Source organism: Ochlerotatus camptorhynchus, unplaced genomic scaffold, assembly GCF_037179485.1.
Source record: "Ochlerotatus camptorhynchus isolate MF236.1 unplaced genomic scaffold, CSIRO-AGI_Acam_v1.1 ptg000274l, whole genome shotgun sequence".
NCBI lineage: Eukaryota > Metazoa > Arthropoda > Insecta > Diptera > Culicidae > Ochlerotatus > Ochlerotatus camptorhynchus.
Window position 1 is genome coordinate 6,283,367 of NW_027040763.1, and position 19,009 is coordinate 6,302,375.

The window sequence follows — 19,009 nt, forward strand, 5'->3', positions numbered from 1 at the left end:
CAGGCAACATTGGTGTTTCTGGCGCTTGGAATAGAGCACAAAAGTCATGGCTACTATGTCACACTGCAAGATACAGTGTTGCTCACAAAACAGCGGCTTGATCATGCCATAAGATTATCAATCTCTTAAACAATTAATAACTATTTTATTTGACGTTTGGCTCAACAACTATATTCTGCTAAGTTGAAGCTGAGAAAATTTTCCATAAGTATAGCTTTTGAATTTTTGAACAGTGCCATATGGAAAAAGGTAAGAAGACAATGAACAAAAAGTTTGGATTTCCCATAGTAATTTCCATATAAACTTCAAATGGTTTGTGCCAAGTCAGTTTCTTTTCAAATGAGTTAAAATTTTGGGAGACTAATCAGGACCCGATTTGGAACCGTTTGAGCACTGTGGACCGAAAATGTCAAAATTTGCATCAGTCTATTGGGCACTCACAAGAGTCTCGGCCCGTCTGCTGCTGGACAGGGGTTGAACTGGTGTCTGCGACAGGTTGTAAGGCCACAGAATATCAGTGTCCACCCAGCTAGAGCTGCTCCATTTTTTAGTTTTTCTCGTTAAACTCCTTCTCTCAACAAGTTGGTAAATCTTAGCCGTTAGCACAAAGACGCTTAACATTTTTTTCGGCGGATTTATGATCCTGTTTTACGTCATGATTTTTGTCTATGCCTGTTCAGATAAATTAGTACTTTTATTTATTTTATCTACTGCGCTAAATCGAACGAGCAGAAGTAAGAAGAGATGTCGGTTATGGGCTCGAATAATTGAAAATTCGATAAATATGTAATCGAATAGCTGGAAAAATCTTCACGATTAATCGTTAATCGAATAATTGGACTTTTAGGCATCCCTAGAAAATAGTTTAATTTTATGTTTTTTTGTGGTCCATGGAAAATGTCGAACAGCAGAATTGGAACCAGCAAGTGTAACCCAAGAATCAAGAGCGGTGCGATGCTGGGCCGGGACTAACGGCTTTACTTCCCTTCCGAAGGAAGACGTGACCAGAGATTTTTATGCCTCAGAAAAATCCCACCGACCTCGGCTGGGATTGAACCCAGACCCATCGGGGTGTTAGAAAGCAGTCACGCTTACCACTACACCACCGGCGCCGGCTGCTGCACTAACTTATTTCGTACTATTTCTGCTATGCTCTTCTATCATCCACAACAACAAACGTATCAATGAATGTGTTTGCCGTCGAGTTATTAACAAAACAGAAAGTCGATGAAGAAAATTGATCAAAATCACTTGCACCCCTGCTTCAGAGTTTGTTTACAAGATTACAACTCTGGAGAGAATTTTGTGTGAAAAATAAATAATTGGTGAATTTGTTTGTTATTTCGACACTTTTGGACAATGCTTGACATTTACTACCTTTTCAATAGGTTTCTTGTTAAAAATCAACAGTAAGGATATTGCTATTGATGCGTAGACATATTTCTGATCGATTGGTGATAAAATAATTGAAATTGGTCCAGGGGCAGCTGAGTTATTAACGTTCAAAATCTTTCATAATTTTGCTACATGTTCAATTTTCGGTTTTCACAAAGTGTAACCTCATATAAAAATTACAGACGTAATCCTACGTCAAAAACAGCAATGACTGTACACATTTCGAAAAAAGTACAGTCAATTCTGTTTTCACGTGATTTAAAACTTTTTTTTGATTATGTCATCATTTAGGATCAATATATAGAAATATCAATACCACCACCTATTTTTTGAGTTTTTTTTTTCTGTTTTTTAGATAAATTTGGTTGTTATTTGAGATCACACGATTGAAAATACGGTCGAATTTATTATAATTAAATCATAATTGAGAGTAGTGTAATGAGTGAGCGTAATAAATCATACAAGTTAACATTATAGATCGTGTCAAGTTATGGGATATTTCATGAAATTTAAAATATTATATGAACCTTCAATTTTTGCACGAAATATTTCTTGCAAGCTCCTTGTTTGCCTGAAAAGAAATGCAAGTTTACACGCATGGATGTTTACATCACCAGTAATATTCAATTTTTTTTTAATATTTTCCAGAAAGCAGTATCTATTGGTAGTAAATGTCAAAAAATATTCTGATGGACCGTTTTAGTTATGCAAAATCAATTGAGTACTTGGCACCGATGAAGTCTGCAAGTAGTAGACGAAATACGCGTATCTGTCAAAAGATAAGCAATTTAAATGGAATTAATAGGAAATAAATCAGCACACTGAAAAAGCTCTTCATTAATTGAAATAAATTCGAACACAAAACAAAAACATGCTGACTCCCAGGTTTAGACATCATGACATGAAATGCCTCTCCATCCAATAAATATTAATCTCCCCAAAGCAAGTGGCCTATACTCACGTCCGACTCCTGGAGTTTTGTCTCTTCCACGGATACCTCCGGTAGTACCGTCCGGATCGCTTATTGCCATTGCCGGTCAATTGGTCTTCTCCTTCCACCACGATGCCAGTATCGCCGTCGGTCCCATCCTCAGCTCCCTTTCCGGTTGAATCTTCAATATACACGACCGGTAACGGTCCCTCGGGCATTTGCTCCAGAAGCCTCATCAACAGTCCCGATTTGATATCGATGTCTTCTTCCTCTTTGATGCGCTCCAAGCTTTCCCTTATCAGATCGAAACTCTCGCCGTTGTTGTGATTGTTATTATTGCCGCTCGTCGATGGGGAAGATGCTGACGACGACGACGACGACGATGGCGACGATGGCGGGGAGGGTTTTTTGCTTTCAGCAGCGGGCGCCAATGCCGCAAACAGAGGACTACCGTCGATTTCGTTTTCCATTTCGGCCGACGCCGACGACGACGGTGGCACTTCTGGGAATGCCAAGTCGAACTCGTCGGCTCGCTGCTGGTCGTAGTCTGTGGGGGATAAATGGGAAAAGTTAAATATGTTTCTATTTTTTTTTTTCGAATGATTTTTTTCTACTGATTGCTTTGTGTGCGTGGGCGAAGATTGTCCGAGGTCGGGATAGGGTAATTAGGAAATAATGCAAGTTGAGCACGTTTTAAATGAGCGTTTCTATTTTTGTGAATCGGAAAGGAAATTGCATTATGTGAAGTGACACATTTTGTTCGTTATTTTTTTTTTCAGCACAAAAGCGGTCTTGTTTACTTAGTCTTAGTCAGCTTGTAATTAGCAAAAGTCAGTAGAAATATGCGACCGTGCCCGCATGGTTTCCATCCACGCATTGCAACGCAACGGTCTGCAGTTATTGGCTGCTGAATATTGTTTGAATATATGTACAGTTGTTAATTGGAAGATTCTTAGGCCTATACCTTTTTGTAATCGTACTCTTAAATATACAATTCGAAAAAATCATCGATCAGACAGATTATTGAATCCGGAGCTTTACGACCGAAAATTTACTTGCTAGAGCTAGGCTAAAGGCAGTCCGCATCCATGTTGTTGTCGTTTCGCGTTCGTAATCAGCAAGTTAGGTTTCAATAAATTGAAAATCGTCCCACCTTAAATGCAACTGCATTTGAGGCGAATTAATAACACATCCCGTTTAGTTGGTTTCCGCTTATCGCGTATAATACGCGATTACTTTTTCTCTCTCACACACACCATTCAAGGATTAGATGCGTCCATGTTACCCACCGGTTTCGTATTCAGAGTGTTGAATGAAAATGCACGAAACACGATAACAGCATCGGATCTCGGTTAAAGCGTATTTTTCCTATACTGTAATGCACCGAATACCGGACGGTCCATTATTAAAGACATTTAATTTATTATTTTCAGAACGATACTGTAAGACTATGACAATATTTCCGTGCTATTTTGAGCATGGTTGGCAGTGATAATCATCTTTTGAAAGTGTCCGAATTTATGGAACAAGTGTCCGAATGTCGAATCTTTACGGTACCTACTTTCTGGATGGCTTCGAAAAGGATTTTATTGCAACAGCTTCAGCATAAATAAAGGGCGAACACGAAATTATTGCAACACATTCAACAGGGCATAACGTTTTTACCATTGGGTAAAAATCAACCAAATTTTGCACACTTTCTCATTGATGTGTATTGTGTACATGCTGTCAAACTCGAAGTCGTGTTTTTCGATTCAACGAAAATGGAGGTGAACCAACGCGAGTTGAGAGAACAAATTCTTTCCAAACACCTGGAATTTCCTGACCTGTCGCACCGGCAGTTGGGAAAAATGTTGAACATTCACCATTCAACCGTCTCCAGAGTGTTGAAGCGGTTCCAGGAGCGGTTGACGTTGGACCACGGCAAAGGAGCTGGAAGAAAACCGGGACCGGAGAACAAAAAGACGGAGGGAAAGGTGAAGCGGATGATTAAAGCAAATCCCAACGTCTCAAGCCGTGATTTGGCTAAAAAGATTGGCATGTCGCAGAGCTACGTTCAGAATGCAAAGAAGAGAGCTGGACTACATATATACAAGGTACAGAACTTCCCAAACCGCGATGAGCGGCAACAATCGACGGCTAAAACTCGGGCACGGAAGCTCTACGAGAAGATGCTGACAAAATATGGCTGCTGTGTGATGGACGACGAAACGTATATAAAAGCCGATTTTAAGCAAATTCCGGGGTTGGAGTTTTTCACCGGCAAGAGCAAGTTCGATGTGGACGACAAATTTAAGAAGAAAAAAATGTCGAAGTTCGCCTCCAAATATCTCATTTGGCAGGCCATCTGCTCTTGCGGACTGAGGAGTGAGCCTTTCGTGACAAAGGGCACAGTAAATGGCGAGATCTACAAATCTGAGTGCCTCGAGAAGCGCCTTTTGCCGTTCTTGCAGCAGCACGACGAAGCTCCGCTATTTTGGCCAGATTTGGCATCATGCCACTATTCTAAAAGTGTCCTGGAGTGGTATGAGGCCAATTCTGTCCATTTTGTTCCAAAGGACATAAATCCGCCAAACTGTCCGGAGCTGTGCCCGGTGGAGCAGTACTGGGCAATAATGAAGCGGGAACTTCGGAAGAGCAAGAAGACAGTCAAAGACGAGGAGGACATGTTAAGAAAATGGAAAAAAAAAACTAAGAAACTGGTACCGGATGACACTGTAAAGACTTTGATGGAGGGTATCAAGCGTAAATGCGTTCAATTTTACTTTTTAACTTTTCTTTTGATTTTTGAAGTAAATATATGTATAAAACTACCCTAAAATTTTGGTTTGATTCTAAACATTATAAGAAAATTGGCATGACATTTTCGGTGTCGCAATAATTTCGTGTTCGCCCTTTAGCGCGTGTGTGGGAGTGAGACTACGAGTTGCTTGTTCTGGTCACTGTTTTAGCTCACCACCAAGGTTTCACCCAGCTACAAGTGGGAGGAAATTAAGATGTCAGACTGCATGTGCTTTGTGACATATGCCGTGTAATACAATGAGGTTCTGTTGGTTGTGGTGAGGTTTTACTCGGCTGCAGTCAGCTTGTGCTCGCAACATCGTCATCGAGGGCCAGATTTAACGAATCGGTTCAACTTCAGCTTAAAATACTTTCTGTTAGTCGAAGGTTACTCCCCCATTCATCGTTCATCGTAAAAGAAATCAATTAAGGTGGGAGTTGACTTTGATCCAACCAATGCTTTGATGATGATGTCAATTAAACGTTACAAAAGCAGCGATAATTTTCGCAAACAGCATCAACCAAAGAACGCAAAATTTTCCAAGAAAACAAGAGAATGATGGAACCACTGACAAACAAACATAACTCTCGCAAGTTATTCATCGAACACGAATTTAACCTTCCGTTACTCGCGCCAACTTTTGTAACACGAGTACTCGCGCGTTGTACTTTGTACAACAGTGTGGGTTTTCCATTGTCATTATGCAGCCGAGCTACCAATCGATCTGAAACCAAGGGGTATTCCTTAAAAAACTTGTTTTTAACTAAACAAGCTACACTTTTATCACAGTTAACGCCCAAAAAATGCGGATAATGTGAATGGAAAACGGGTAAACGGTGTCCGTACTACGTGGGATTTGACTTAATTGGTTACAACATGGAAAATCTCGAGATCCTGAAAAGATAGAAAGTTACTGTCTTCGGCAAAGTTGTTCTAGAGATCATAAGGTTTTTGATGGTGGATGGAGAGTAGTTCAGAATTTTCTCACTACGTAGCTCTAGAATACATGTGAAATTCTCGCATGTGATATATCTCGAGATCATGACCAGATAGAAAGCTACTGTCGTCGACAAAGTTGTTGATGAGATCAAAGCCTATGTCTTGGTGCACAATAATTCAAAATTTCTCAATACGCGGCGCTATTATACACGTGAAATTCTCATATAAAATATCTCGAGATTCTGACCAGATAGAAAGTCACTGTCTTCGGCAAAGTTTTTCATGAAGTCAAGATCTTTCGTTGAAAAATTGGAGGCGAACCAGCCCAAGGCTGAAAGTCTCCCTAATAAAGATAAATAATAATAATAAATAATCTTTCGTTGATGGAGAAGTTCAGAAAATTCTCACTACGTGACACTAGTATAAACGTGCAATTTCCGCATATATAACAGCTCGAGATCCTGACCAGATAGAAAGTTACTGTCTTCGGCAAACTTGTTCAGGGGGTCAAGTATTTTTGGCTGGTGGACAGTAGTTCAGAAGTTTCTCGCTACGCGGCGCTAGAACACACGTGAAATTCTCATATAAAATATCTCGAGATAGTTGTTCAGGAGGTCAAAGCCTATTACTTGGTGTACAATAGTTGAGAATTTCCTAAGCGGCGCTAGTATACACGTGAAATTTCCACATATAAAATTTCACGAGATCCTGACCGAATAGAATGTTTCTGTCTTCAGCAAAGTTGTTTAGGGAGCCAAGGCCTTTTGGCTGATGGACAGAAAATCAATTTTTTTTTCACATCTTTGCGCTATCTAATTCTTGCATTAGATATATTTCGAGACCTGCTAAACTGTCATCGGCAATGTTGTCCAGGAGATCAAAATTTTTTCCTTGGTCGACAGTACAGAATTTTCTCACTACGCGGCGCTAGGATATACGTGAAATATTTGCATACATAATATCTCCAGATCCTGAAAAGCTAGAAATTTACTGTATTTGGCAAAGCTGTTAAGGAGATAAAGATCTTTTGGCTTATGACAGAAATTTCTCAAAACTTGGCGGGAAATTCTCGCATATCAAATATTATAAATTAAAAATACAATTAACTTCAGCCTTAGTGGGATAAGACAAATATATTCTGGATTTATTTTACTGGTGAAGATTTTCATGCAGATTTGTTTATACATAAATTGGGTTGAGTCGTTTCACTTGTATACCTCTGATAAATTAGTGGTAACACGTATCTCAGCTGGGAAACATTATCTTAAAAGATCAATATCGCTGAAGCTTCATCAAATGCATGTTTAGAGTCTCCCTTTCATTTAAGGTTAATTTCAAAATGTCTTATCGAGGGGTCTAGAACAAAAAATCCCTGTATTTACGTGTGCACGGACAACGAGACTAACTCATAGAGTGAGGCACTTTTGCTCAATTGAATACACTCCCGATCATAAGTTTAAGGCACGCCCTAAAAATGTCCAATTTTCGTTCTTTTTAGAACATTTTAAAGATTTTGAATGGAAATACGAAGAGGCACATTGCTCAATATCATTTTCAAATTTTGTATACCAAAGGGTCACCCAAAGTTACACTATTTTTCAAAATTAGCTCTGAACAATCATGATTGATTTTCTCAGAATTGACTTGGAAAAAAAATTGAAATTAAAATAGTAGTATAACCCTTATGCTATACCATCCATACCATTCACATTACCTAGGAAGATCAAAAATGGGACGTAAAATTAGAGAGCTTTGAATAAAACACTTTTGCATGTTCACCATCCGGAAGAACTTTGCCGCGTGTACAACTATGACGATGACAGTTAGTTCCTGACCTTAAGCTATAGCATATACAAATATTTTACATGCACACTAGCAGGCATGGAAAATCATTTACATTCATTTCGTGCATTCATTTACATTCATTTGCCCCTAACTTTTTTCTTCAACAGAATTCCGCAAAATAGTGTAGGTAGGTGTTTGTAGGTACAACTTTTGTTAAAAACTCAAATCCGTATCTCTTATGCATGACGAACCAGAGCAAACAGAATCCACTACTGTTTTTCAGTGAATGTATTTTACATTCACTGAAAAACAGTAACGAGTTCTGCCCGCTCTAATTCGTGATGTATAAGAGAAACAGATTTGAGTTTCTAGCAAACGTTGTAGCTAATAACAAAATTTACAAAAGCTCCATACATTATTTTGCGGAATTCTGTTGATGAAAATAGTTAGGGGCAAATGAATGTAAATGAATGCATGAAATGAATGTAAATGATTTTCCATGCCTGCACACTAGCGCCACATACCGAAAATATTCTGAACTATTTACTGTTCACCAGCAAAAAAGATTTGATCTCCTAAACAACTTTGCCGAAGACAGTAATTTTCTAGCTGTTTGGGATCTCGAGCTGTAGAATATATGAAGATTGCACGTATTTACTAGCGCAGTGCAGTGAGGAAATTCTGAACTACTGTTCACCAGCCAAAAGGCCTTGACCTGCTGAACAACTTTGCCGAAGACAATAACTTTCTCTTTGGTCAGGATCTAGAGATATTATATACGTGAAAATTTCACGTGTATCCTAGCGCAGCGCAGTGAGAAATTCTGAAACATTTTGCACCAAAAATAGGCTTTAACCTCCTGAACAACTTTGTTCAAGAGAGTTACTTTCTATCTGGTCAGGATCTCGAGATATATCACAGGCGAGAATTTCACATTTCATTAGCGCTACGTAGTGAGAAAATTATGAACAACTGTCCACGAGCAAAAATGTTGTGATATCCTGAGCAACTTTACCGACAACAGTAATTTTCTGTCTGGTCATCAACTTGAGAGATTTTAAATGCGAGAATTTCACGTATATACCAGCACCATGAAGTGCGAAAATTCTGAAACTACTGTGCACCAGCCAAAAGACCTTGACCTCCTGAACAACTTTGTCGTAGACAGTAACTTTCTATCTAATCAGGATCTTAAGATATAGCATTTGCGAGAAGTGTACATGTATACTAACGCCACGTGGTGAGAAAATTCTTAACTACTGTTTACCAGCCAAAAATTCTTGACCCCCTAATCAACATTGCCGAAGACAGCAACTTTCTAACTGATCAAGATTTCGAGCTATTGAATATGCAATAGTATATTCTAACGCTGTATAGTGAGAAAATTCTGAACTATTGTCACCCACCAAAAAGATCTTGACTGCCTGAAAAACTTTGCCGAAACCATTTACCTTCTATCTGGTCAGGATCTAGAGATATTTTATATGCAAGAGTTTCACATGTATAGTAGCGCCGCAAAGTGAGAAAACTCGGAACTACTGTCCACTTGCGAGAAAACCTTGACCTCCTGAACAACTATGCCGAAGACAGTAGCTTTCTATCTGGTTGGGAATTCGAGATATTTTATATGAGAATTTCACGTGTATACTAGCGTCGCGTAGTGAGCAAACTCTGAACTATTGAGCACCAAGTAATAGGTTTTGACCTATGTGAAAGACAGTACCTTTCTATCTGGTCAGGATCTCGAGATATATCACATGCGAGAATTTCACATGTATACTACCGCTACGTAGTGAGAAAATTCTGAAATACTGTCCACCAGCGACAAGGCTATGAGCTTCTGAACAACTTTGTCCGAGACAGTAACTTTCTATCTGGTCAGGATCTCGATATATTCCATGTTGTAATCAATGAAGTCAAATCCCACGTAGTATGGCGGTTTCGCGGTTTCCATTTACATTTTCCCTATTATCCGCATTTTTTAGGTGTTTACTGTAATCAAAGTTTAGCTTGTTTAGATCAAAACAAGTTTTTAAAGAATACTCGTTGGTATCAGATCAATTGGTAACTCAGCAACAAAATGGCAATGGAAAACCCATGTGTGTTGTACAAAGTACAACAGCGCGAGTAACGGAGGGTTAACAGTTAGTTTTAATGTTTCTCAGATGGTAGTGCCACCACCTGTGGCGCTCAAAGTTAATTCCCTTGCGTTTGACGTTCACACACTACCGTCATCCATTGAGTGTACTGTCAGTCACAGTGAAGTGATTAAGCGACGATGTTGTACAGTGAGAAATTTTCAATATGTTATGTCTGTTTGTCTGTGATGGAACGATGGCCAAACGAGTGGAAAGCGTACACAATTTGCCTTGTTAAACCCAACATCGTTATTTGGACTTCGACATAACTTGGAAAAATGTTCAGGAATGCTGTTCACATATTCTTGACAAAATTGTCTAAATATGGGTCAACAAGAAGAGCAAAATGTGTACTGGGAATCATTATTTCAAAATGTACAGCTTTGGACTTAGTCAACATTCTCGAGGGTATAGCACTCCTCATCAGCTCTGGTTCTCACAGGTTTGTACCTCACACTTGCACTGGCCCGGGAAGACGAACATCATTTTCGACAAACGAAATAAAGGAAACTCAGTACGTACCTACCTGCAATGCCAGAACCTTAAAGGTGGATTGCGTCCTGAGCGATATTTCGCAGACGGGCGAAAGTTTGCGAAGGTCACTGGCGTGCAAAGGGTGGGACATGGTGGGGCAACTGCCCCCTCTTTTAAACATAAGATTTTTATTTTCACATTTTCAAAATTAGAATATAAAATAACTTGATTTCTTGATAACTTGATTTGAAGGTAAAATAACTTCATTTTATAATATAAGGGCACTGAAAACCTTTCGTTGCGTCAAGTCATATGAGATGGTGTCTGAAAATTGCACCACAAATGTGCATGAAGTGACAAACTTCAATGAAATTTTTTCGTCAAAAAATTGCACACACTGGTGCATACAAAAGAATCCTGGTGTAATTTTTTTTTCAATGTTATTCATGGAGGGTTACAAGAAGAGGGTAAATTTAAGATTGAAAAAAATTACCTTCGTGGTGGTAAATCGAAGAAAATGCTTTTTACTAAATATTTTTGGAATAAAAATATCATCAAGGTGGTGGTGCATGGTGAGACTAATCAAAATGAATAACTCTGGTGGAAAAATTGAATCACGCTAAAAATTTGGAGATGCACATTTTACTAAAAATTTCTGGTGGAAAGTTCGCAATGTAGAATGTGAATGTAGAAGCAAGGTTTATTCATTTTTCTGGTGCGTAGTTTGCATCGTTCTGATAAATGCAAGCTTCATTGAAAATTTATGGTGGAAAACCTGCACCATTCTGATGCATGAAAATTGCACCACAAAGGTGCATGATGATACAAACTTCACTGACAATTTTTGGTGCACCGTTATGGTGAATGGAGGACCATGATTTATTGAAAAATTTGCATCACTCTAATAAATGAAATGAACAGAAAATTTCTGGTGAAATACTTGCACTGATATGGTAAATGAAGGTACAAGCTTTATGCTGGTGGAAAATCTGCACCGTTCTGGTGAACGGATGGGCAAACTTTTCGGAAAATTTTTGTTCTTAAATTTGCATTCTTCTGCTGAATAGAGATACAGATTTTAATAATAATTTCTGGTGTAAAATTTACACCATTCTGATGATTGGAGGGAAGCTACTTTACTGAAAATTGATGATGAAAAATCCAAAATTAGAAGCAAGCTTTTTTTGGTGGAAAACTTGCAACATTCTGATGATGGGAGAAGCCAACTATATTAAAAATGTCTGATAGAAAATGGAAAAAGGAAATCTGAACGAATCAGAAGTTTGGAGAAGCTATTTTTATTGAACATTAACGGTGGAAAATTTACACCATTCTGGTCAATTGAAATTTTCTGGTCTAAATTTACCTGGGGGCAAGTTTGTATTGAAAATTTCTGGTCTAAGATTTGCAACAATCTACTACATGGAGGGGCAAGCTGAATTGAAAATTCCTGAAGTAAAAATTGCACAGTTCTGGTGAATGTAGGGCCAAGCTTTATTGAACATTTCTGGTAGAAAAGCTACAACGTTTTGGTGAATGGACGGACAACTTAAACTTGACTTCCGAGAAGAAATTCAAGGGTATTGAATTCTGAGGACTGTTCCAAAAGAAAAGATTTCTGGGGATGGTTCCATAATTATTCTGCAAATTATTTCTAGTGAATTCTGCAGATAGTTCCAAGATAATTTCGAATAGAATACCGAAAGAATCAAATTTTGAATGAAATGCCAAAGGGATGTTGAGAAAAATTTCAAGGAAATTTCGAGGATAATTTCACGCTCATTCTGGGAAAAATTTCTGGAGAATACAGAGGAAATTCTTTTGAAACCTTAGGGAAATTTCAGTTCCAATGTGTTCTGACAAAATAAAAGTTCTAAAATATTCCGAGAAGAACCTCAAGAATATTTCTTAGGGCAGTTCCAAAATATTTCTGGGAAGAATTAAAAAAAATTATACGGATAATTTCTAGTGCATCCTGCAGATAGGTCCAAGACAATTCCGAAAAAAATACCGAGAAAATTATATGTTAAGTGAAATTCGAAAGGGATTTTAATCAAAATTTCAAGCGAATTCCGAGGATAAGTTCTAGCTCATTTCGGGAAAAATTTCCGGAACCTAAATGAATTTCAGTTCCAAGGTGTTCTGAGAAACACAAAAAAAAACAAGAAGAGTTCTAAGTATATTTCCAGTGGACTTCTGAAATGAATTTCAAAAGAGCTCTTAGGAGAGTTCTAAAAAAATTCGAGAAGAACCTCAAGAATATTGAATTCATCAGGTACTTTCGATTCAAGCCCAACAACTTTCAATTGGATAAAGCATTCAAGTTGTGGCTACCGAAGCTGTGGAGATTTGGAATCAAGCTGGACTTTCGCACCAGCTCAAGCGGAACGTTGTTAGGAGGGCTGCCAAGCTCGTTGTGACATGGCAACGCCAAAGTAAGGTCTTCAAGAAGAAAAATCAGAGCTATTGCCAGCTTTGAAGATGTGTAGGATGCGGTAGAGTTACTTCTTCAACATAAGCGTGAACCACATCGATAAAGAGCTACGAAACGATACTGTCCGTGCAGAATTCTGGAGCCAGAAGGTGACAAACAAAGTTCCGGTTGAGTTTCCGAAAAGCTTCTCAAACAGTGTACCATTGATATGCAAGCAGCTTCGGTAGCCACAACTTGAATGCTTTTTCCGATTGAAAGTTGTTGAGTTTCATGCTTGAATCGAAAGTACCTGATGACGGCCAACTCCGACGGCAAACGGTTTCTGGGCAAATGCTTCCTCGCAATACCGGTGATGAGATCCGACTTGAGCTTGGTTTTTGGTGACATGATTTTCTTTTTTGGTTCTGCTTGCTACGGCAACCAAATGGAAACTATTAAATTGTGTGATCCCTCTCCGCTCATATATCCTCCTGTTGAATTCTAGAAACTTTGAAACAAATGTTATTAAGTGATTTGCAACAAAGTAGATGATTTGTATTTATCAATTTCAATGATAGTTTGATTTGCTGGTGGACATACTGTAAGTATTGAAATTCTGAACTTTTCTTTCCACAGTAAATCACAAATATCTTTTTAACGGTTAAAAATTTAGTTAAAGTGTCTTCGGTAAAGTTTTTGCTTATAAAATTTCCCATATATTTGCTGCATTTGATTGATAATAACGCTATGTTTGATACCCACTTTTGATGATTGAATGCAGTGATGTACAACAAAAAACATCATTTTAGAGAATTTGAAAAATTGTAACTAACAAATTGGACACAGAACATGCCGTAGCAATTTTTTCTCTTATAGCTTTGACCCTTGGAAATCTGCGAAAAATATAAAAGGGTGAGATTTCACTGAAATTTAAAGAACTAAAAATATTTATTAGATAATAGCTATGGAAAATTGACTTTTTACAAAAAATATCGTCGGGGCGACCTCTAAACAACATTTCCCAGAGTTGCCGCCATACAAAAGTTTGTTTGTAACACACTTAGCTATCATTTGGTGGGTGAGCCCCCAGATTTCCAGACAAAGTGCAATTTTGGGACACCCTAATATACGCTCAACTTCTAAATGCAGCATTTCAGGTTTTCTATGCATTTTTAACAGAAATACACCAATTTGAAGTTGACCAATTTTTGCGCGTTCCAGACTTTACTTTAAGCAGCTTTATTTAAAGAAATGTTTTTAAAGATTCTTTCAGAAGCTTATTTCAGAAGCAGCTTTTGAAACATCTATTATCCTTTATAAACAACGTCTTATACATCTATTAAGAAGCTTATTTATAAACTTATATGAGAAGTATAGGAGTATTAATCTTCAATTGCTTGCACGTCGCTACCAGTAGTATCGCTAATCTTATATTTAGCAGCGCTAACCACAAACATAAACTAGTTAAACGTTAATCGATAATTTGCCTAATGAATTTATATTGTATGCAGTTTGGTCTAGATTACTGATTACACAACTATGTTATTCACTTTATGATAGTTGATTTTTCTTAATTACTTAACATCATGATTTTTTTTATTGAATACCGTGGATAGATATGAGTATATTAATCAAATTTAGAAATTTTCCTAACGTTCCATTCGGACATTAGACGAAAGCCAAATAGAAAGAGGGATCGCAATATTTCCCAAAAAAAAATAAGATTCAAATAGAAAAGAGTCCTTCAAACGCCAATTTTGTCTTTGGGCATACTTCGTCCAAAACCTTATTTATTTAGAATAAAACACAAACCAGATCCACCAATATATAACCCCACTTTAGAGGGAACGAGATTCAATCGTACCGTATATTTAAATATTGTCGGTGCGTATCCCCCAACGAAACGTGCTTGTACCAGAGCGAAACAACGGAATCTTCAGAGTGTAGTACTTTTTTTTACGCTGACAAGCGCCAGATCCGAACGGTAATTGAATTTAACAATAAAGCTTTCCGTAAAAGCTTTCCAGCAATCGATGTGGAGGTGCGGTGGATAGCTTTTAAAAAAATAAATACCTCTATCGGGAAGTGCATCAATTCCACATTTAACTGATAATCTGCTACCTCGATTGACATAATTTTTTTCTTTTTTTTTCGTTTCATGTGTATACATCCCCGTAGAGAAGCCATAAGTGACGAATCTAATTACCTCGGTCTATTAGAGTCTCCAATGCTATTGCAATGAATATGATTACCCACAAAATGTGATCATTGCAACTGATGGAAGCCATCACGGTCAGTCATGTGGTCGACGAAAGGAAAAACCCAACTCACCTTGCGACTCTGGTAGCATTTCTGCCATGAAATCTTCCGAACCGAATCCGTGATGGTACGGTTGATAGTGACGATGGCTCGGAGGATGTCCTTGTGGCTGTCGGAAATGGTGCTGCCCATAGAAGTATCCGTCGTCCGGCGGTTGGTGTTGCTTCTGCCCGGGAGGTTGATGATGCTGCCGATAAGCAAAACCTTCCCCAGATTCAATTAACGTCGTCGGTTGACGCTTTGATGTGCCGATATTCGACGTCCGATGTCCAGAAGGTGACGATGCGACCAAGGAGGACGAAGAAAGCAACGCTGCGTGACTGTTGGCTGCGGGCAGAATGTAGGGGGAAGCATCGCACACGGTTCCTATAATTAGCTGTAAGCACAGAATTACTATCGGTGGCATTTTGATTTCGTTTGGCTTCGCGTCAATTGCCGGTCACCCTGGAGCTGGAATGTGACACTTTTGCTGCTCTGCGGTGATTGCCGTGCTCGGTCTCCAATTGCAGGGCTGAGTTTTCGATTTCCGTTTTGCGTGGGTGTTTTATCGGTTTAGGTTGTGTTGGCTGGCATTGCTAGGAGCCCTGCAATTAGAAATCGTGGGAATTTGGTCTCAATTATTTGGTTTCAATACAAATGGCTAAGGTTGGAGAAATCTGAAAATGTAATGCCAATTCACATTTGTCACACTGAAACACCGAAGTTAATCAAAACTTTGTAATCGAAGCAAAACATGCCAAAAGGCAAATGTTTTATTTTGTATCTATCTAGGCAACAGAAATCAAATGAATGTTATTTTTACTTCCTAAAGCACACCGCAGGCAACTGCCGTGGGCCATCATCAAAAGAAGTTCAGTCCAAATTCTTCGGAATATTGAATATAAATTTCCAATTTCCATGCTTCACCGACGGAATCACTGGAAAAGCCATCATTCTCTATTCCCAGACTCCTACTCGAAACCCAAATGTGGATTTGCAAATTCTTACCGTCTGATCCCACGACTGATCTGTGCGAAGACCGGGAGAAAGCCACCAACCAGCAGGATCGTTCCGAGAACATCCGCGTAAAGGAAATGACCACATCGCAAACGGTGTGACAGGCATATTCCACCTGCATTATATACACGGTCGATGAGAGTAACTCAGAATTGAGTCGAATTCGAATCAAAATTGTAAAAAGTGGGGCTACTCAGTGGTTGTGTAAAATTGAATGCATATCAGCTTTTTACATGCTCTCAACGTAGTGTTCTAGAAGCACTTCTAGAGTTATTACATTGAGAGCTTTCGATGGCTGTACCATTTTTGAATTGGTATAATTATGTGGCAAGTTCAAGCATATTCTATGCCCAGGGAAGTCGAGATATTTTCCAACCCATAAAAAATTCCTAGACCGGGAATCGAACCCAGCCGCATCCAGCATGGTCTTGCTTTGAAGTTGCACCTTTACCGACTGAGCTTAAGGAGGCTCCCAATTTTCTTTGGTGTTCCTCAAAAATCGGCTAGAATATCAGGAAAATTTATGGAAATTTAACTCTGTGTACGAGTATACTCATAAACTGCGTGAAATACTCGTCGATGATCCTGATATTCAAGCCAATTGATGAGGAAATCGAGGAGAATTTTACTCATCCCCTGAGTAACCCCACTTTTTGCAATTATGAGTTGAAATTGACTCAATTCAGAGTGACATTCATCGGCCGTGTAGTTCGTTCCTTCACACAGTCAGTATCATAGATAAAAGAGCGCTCCATGTGACCCCCACCCTCTTTTCTATTCCGCCGGTTGACTGGTCTTTAAATAACAAGCTAAGATGTCACCGCTGTGTGACAGGCCATCAATCTCGTGTCTTCGGGAGGGCCAATTCCGACGTGGTGATGGGATGGTAAGTTGTTGCTCAAGACAGTGACTGCCAGTGCCGTACGCAGGATGCAGAGTTGAAATACCGTAGAACCCCGTTAGTTTGAGCAGCTGAAATCGCAATTAAACGGCACTTATATAGAATTTGTTTAACTGGTACCCCTACACTGGTGCGTAACGCCATTGGGCACCTCTTTAAGGGTACCAGTTCAACAGAATCTAAATGAGCGTCGTTTAAATGCGATTTTAGCTATCCAAACTAACGGGATTCTCGGTTTGTTTGCAAATTTCTTCCAAGAAATCTATACTACGTTTTCAGCAGAAGACCGTGACCGTGAATATTTTGAATCTTAGTCAAATCAAGGTTCATGATATCTTAAAAGGCTTAAACAATTTAGATGTATCTAAAGGTCCTGGCCCTGACTGGTGTTCCGCCAGTTTTGCAACTGAACTTACTGCTCTATTATTTTGGGATTTTAATATGCCACTGGAATCTGGAAACTTCCCTAAAATATGAAAAAAAAAACCGTTTTTAGTGCCTATCTTTAAATCGGCCAAAAAATCTGACATACGTAATTATCGTGGTATAGCTATTATCTCTTGCATCCCGAAACTTTTCGAGGCGATTATAAATGAAAAACTCTTTCTTCAAATTAAAAACAGAATAACTACTATGCAACATGGCTTTTTTAAAGGCCGTTCAACAACTACGAATTTGCTCGAATTAATTAATTATTCCTTGAATGCAATGGATAACGGAAATCGTGTAGAATTGTTGTATACAGATTTCAGCAAAGCGTTTGATCAAATTGACATACCCATGCTTATTTTTAAACTCCGAAAAATGGGAATTCATTACGCACTACTCAAGTGGCTAGAATCATATTTAACTGACCGCCATCAAATAGTAAAATACAAAGGAAAGACATCAAGTCCCGTTGATGTCATTTCTGGAGTTCCTCAAGGCTCCCATTTAGGACCGCTTTCATTTATTCTCTTCGTCAAAGACATATCTTTCATCATTAAGAAATTGAAAGTTTTAATCTATGCTGACGACATTAAACTTTTTTTTTTGGAAATAAAAGTTGCCAAAGACATCATCACATTCAAACAGGAAATACAGATATTCCATAATTGGTGTCATAAAAGCCTGCTACAATTAAATATAAAAAATGTAACTCAATTACCATTTGTAGAAAACGAATCCTACCCTATATAACAATCACTTTAGGAAACCAGACCTTGGAAAAGTATGATAGAGTCAGGGATCTAGGTGTTATTTTGGACTCAAAACTTACTTTCACAAATAATTATAACACAATTATTAACAGAGCTAATAACATGCTTGGTTTCATAAAACGTGTCTGCTATAACTTTGTACATTGCTTATGTAGGGTCGATATTAGAATATTGCAGCATAGTTTGGGCCCCCTTTTCAATCACACACGAAAAAAGAATAGAGTCTGTTCAAAAGCAGTTTCTATTGTATGCACTCCGCAAGTAAGGTTGGACTGTATTTCTTCTGCCATCTTACATAGCTCGGTGCAGTCTCATATAAATCCAAATCATTCGTAAACGGTATCGTATCACATCGCATTGATTCAATAGAACTATTGTCATCCTTAAATGTATATACACCATCTATGCATTTACGAAATAGAAATATATTTGCTACAAATCGTCATCGTACGAATTATGCCAAATTTGGACCCTTGAACCAAATGGACACATATAATAAATGCTGCGATATCATTGACTTTACAATGGCAAAAACCAAATTATAGCAATATTTTAATTCCTCGCATAACGTCAGCTAGAAATAATTTTTTAACTTGTTCTCAGGACATATTACAAAAAATATAAACAAAGACAAATTTGTAAAATTAGTACTTAAGACAACAATTGTAAAACGGTCTACACTGATTGACGACAAATAAATAAAATATTGTGAAGTTTGCTACATAGAAGTAGTTTCA

The 19,009-nt window shown here is 38.3% G+C and overlaps 1 protein-coding gene across 1 annotated transcript in view; it reads right to left on the reverse strand.

Moving 5' to 3' along the window:
* LOC135705725 (uncharacterized) overlaps window positions 1-19,009 on the reverse strand; it is a 93,607-nt gene that overhangs the window by 17,587 nt on the left and 57,011 nt on the right. Inside the window, exons 2-3 of the mRNA XM_065227565.1 lie at window positions 15,189-15,760; window positions 2,357-2,873 (exon numbers count right to left, since the gene is read on the reverse strand). Coding sequence (XP_065083637.1) covers window positions 2,357-2,873; window positions 15,189-15,582 — 911 coding nt within the window. The 5' untranslated portion in view covers window positions 15,583-15,760. The remainder of the gene's footprint in view (window positions 1-2,356; window positions 2,874-15,188; window positions 15,761-19,009) is intronic.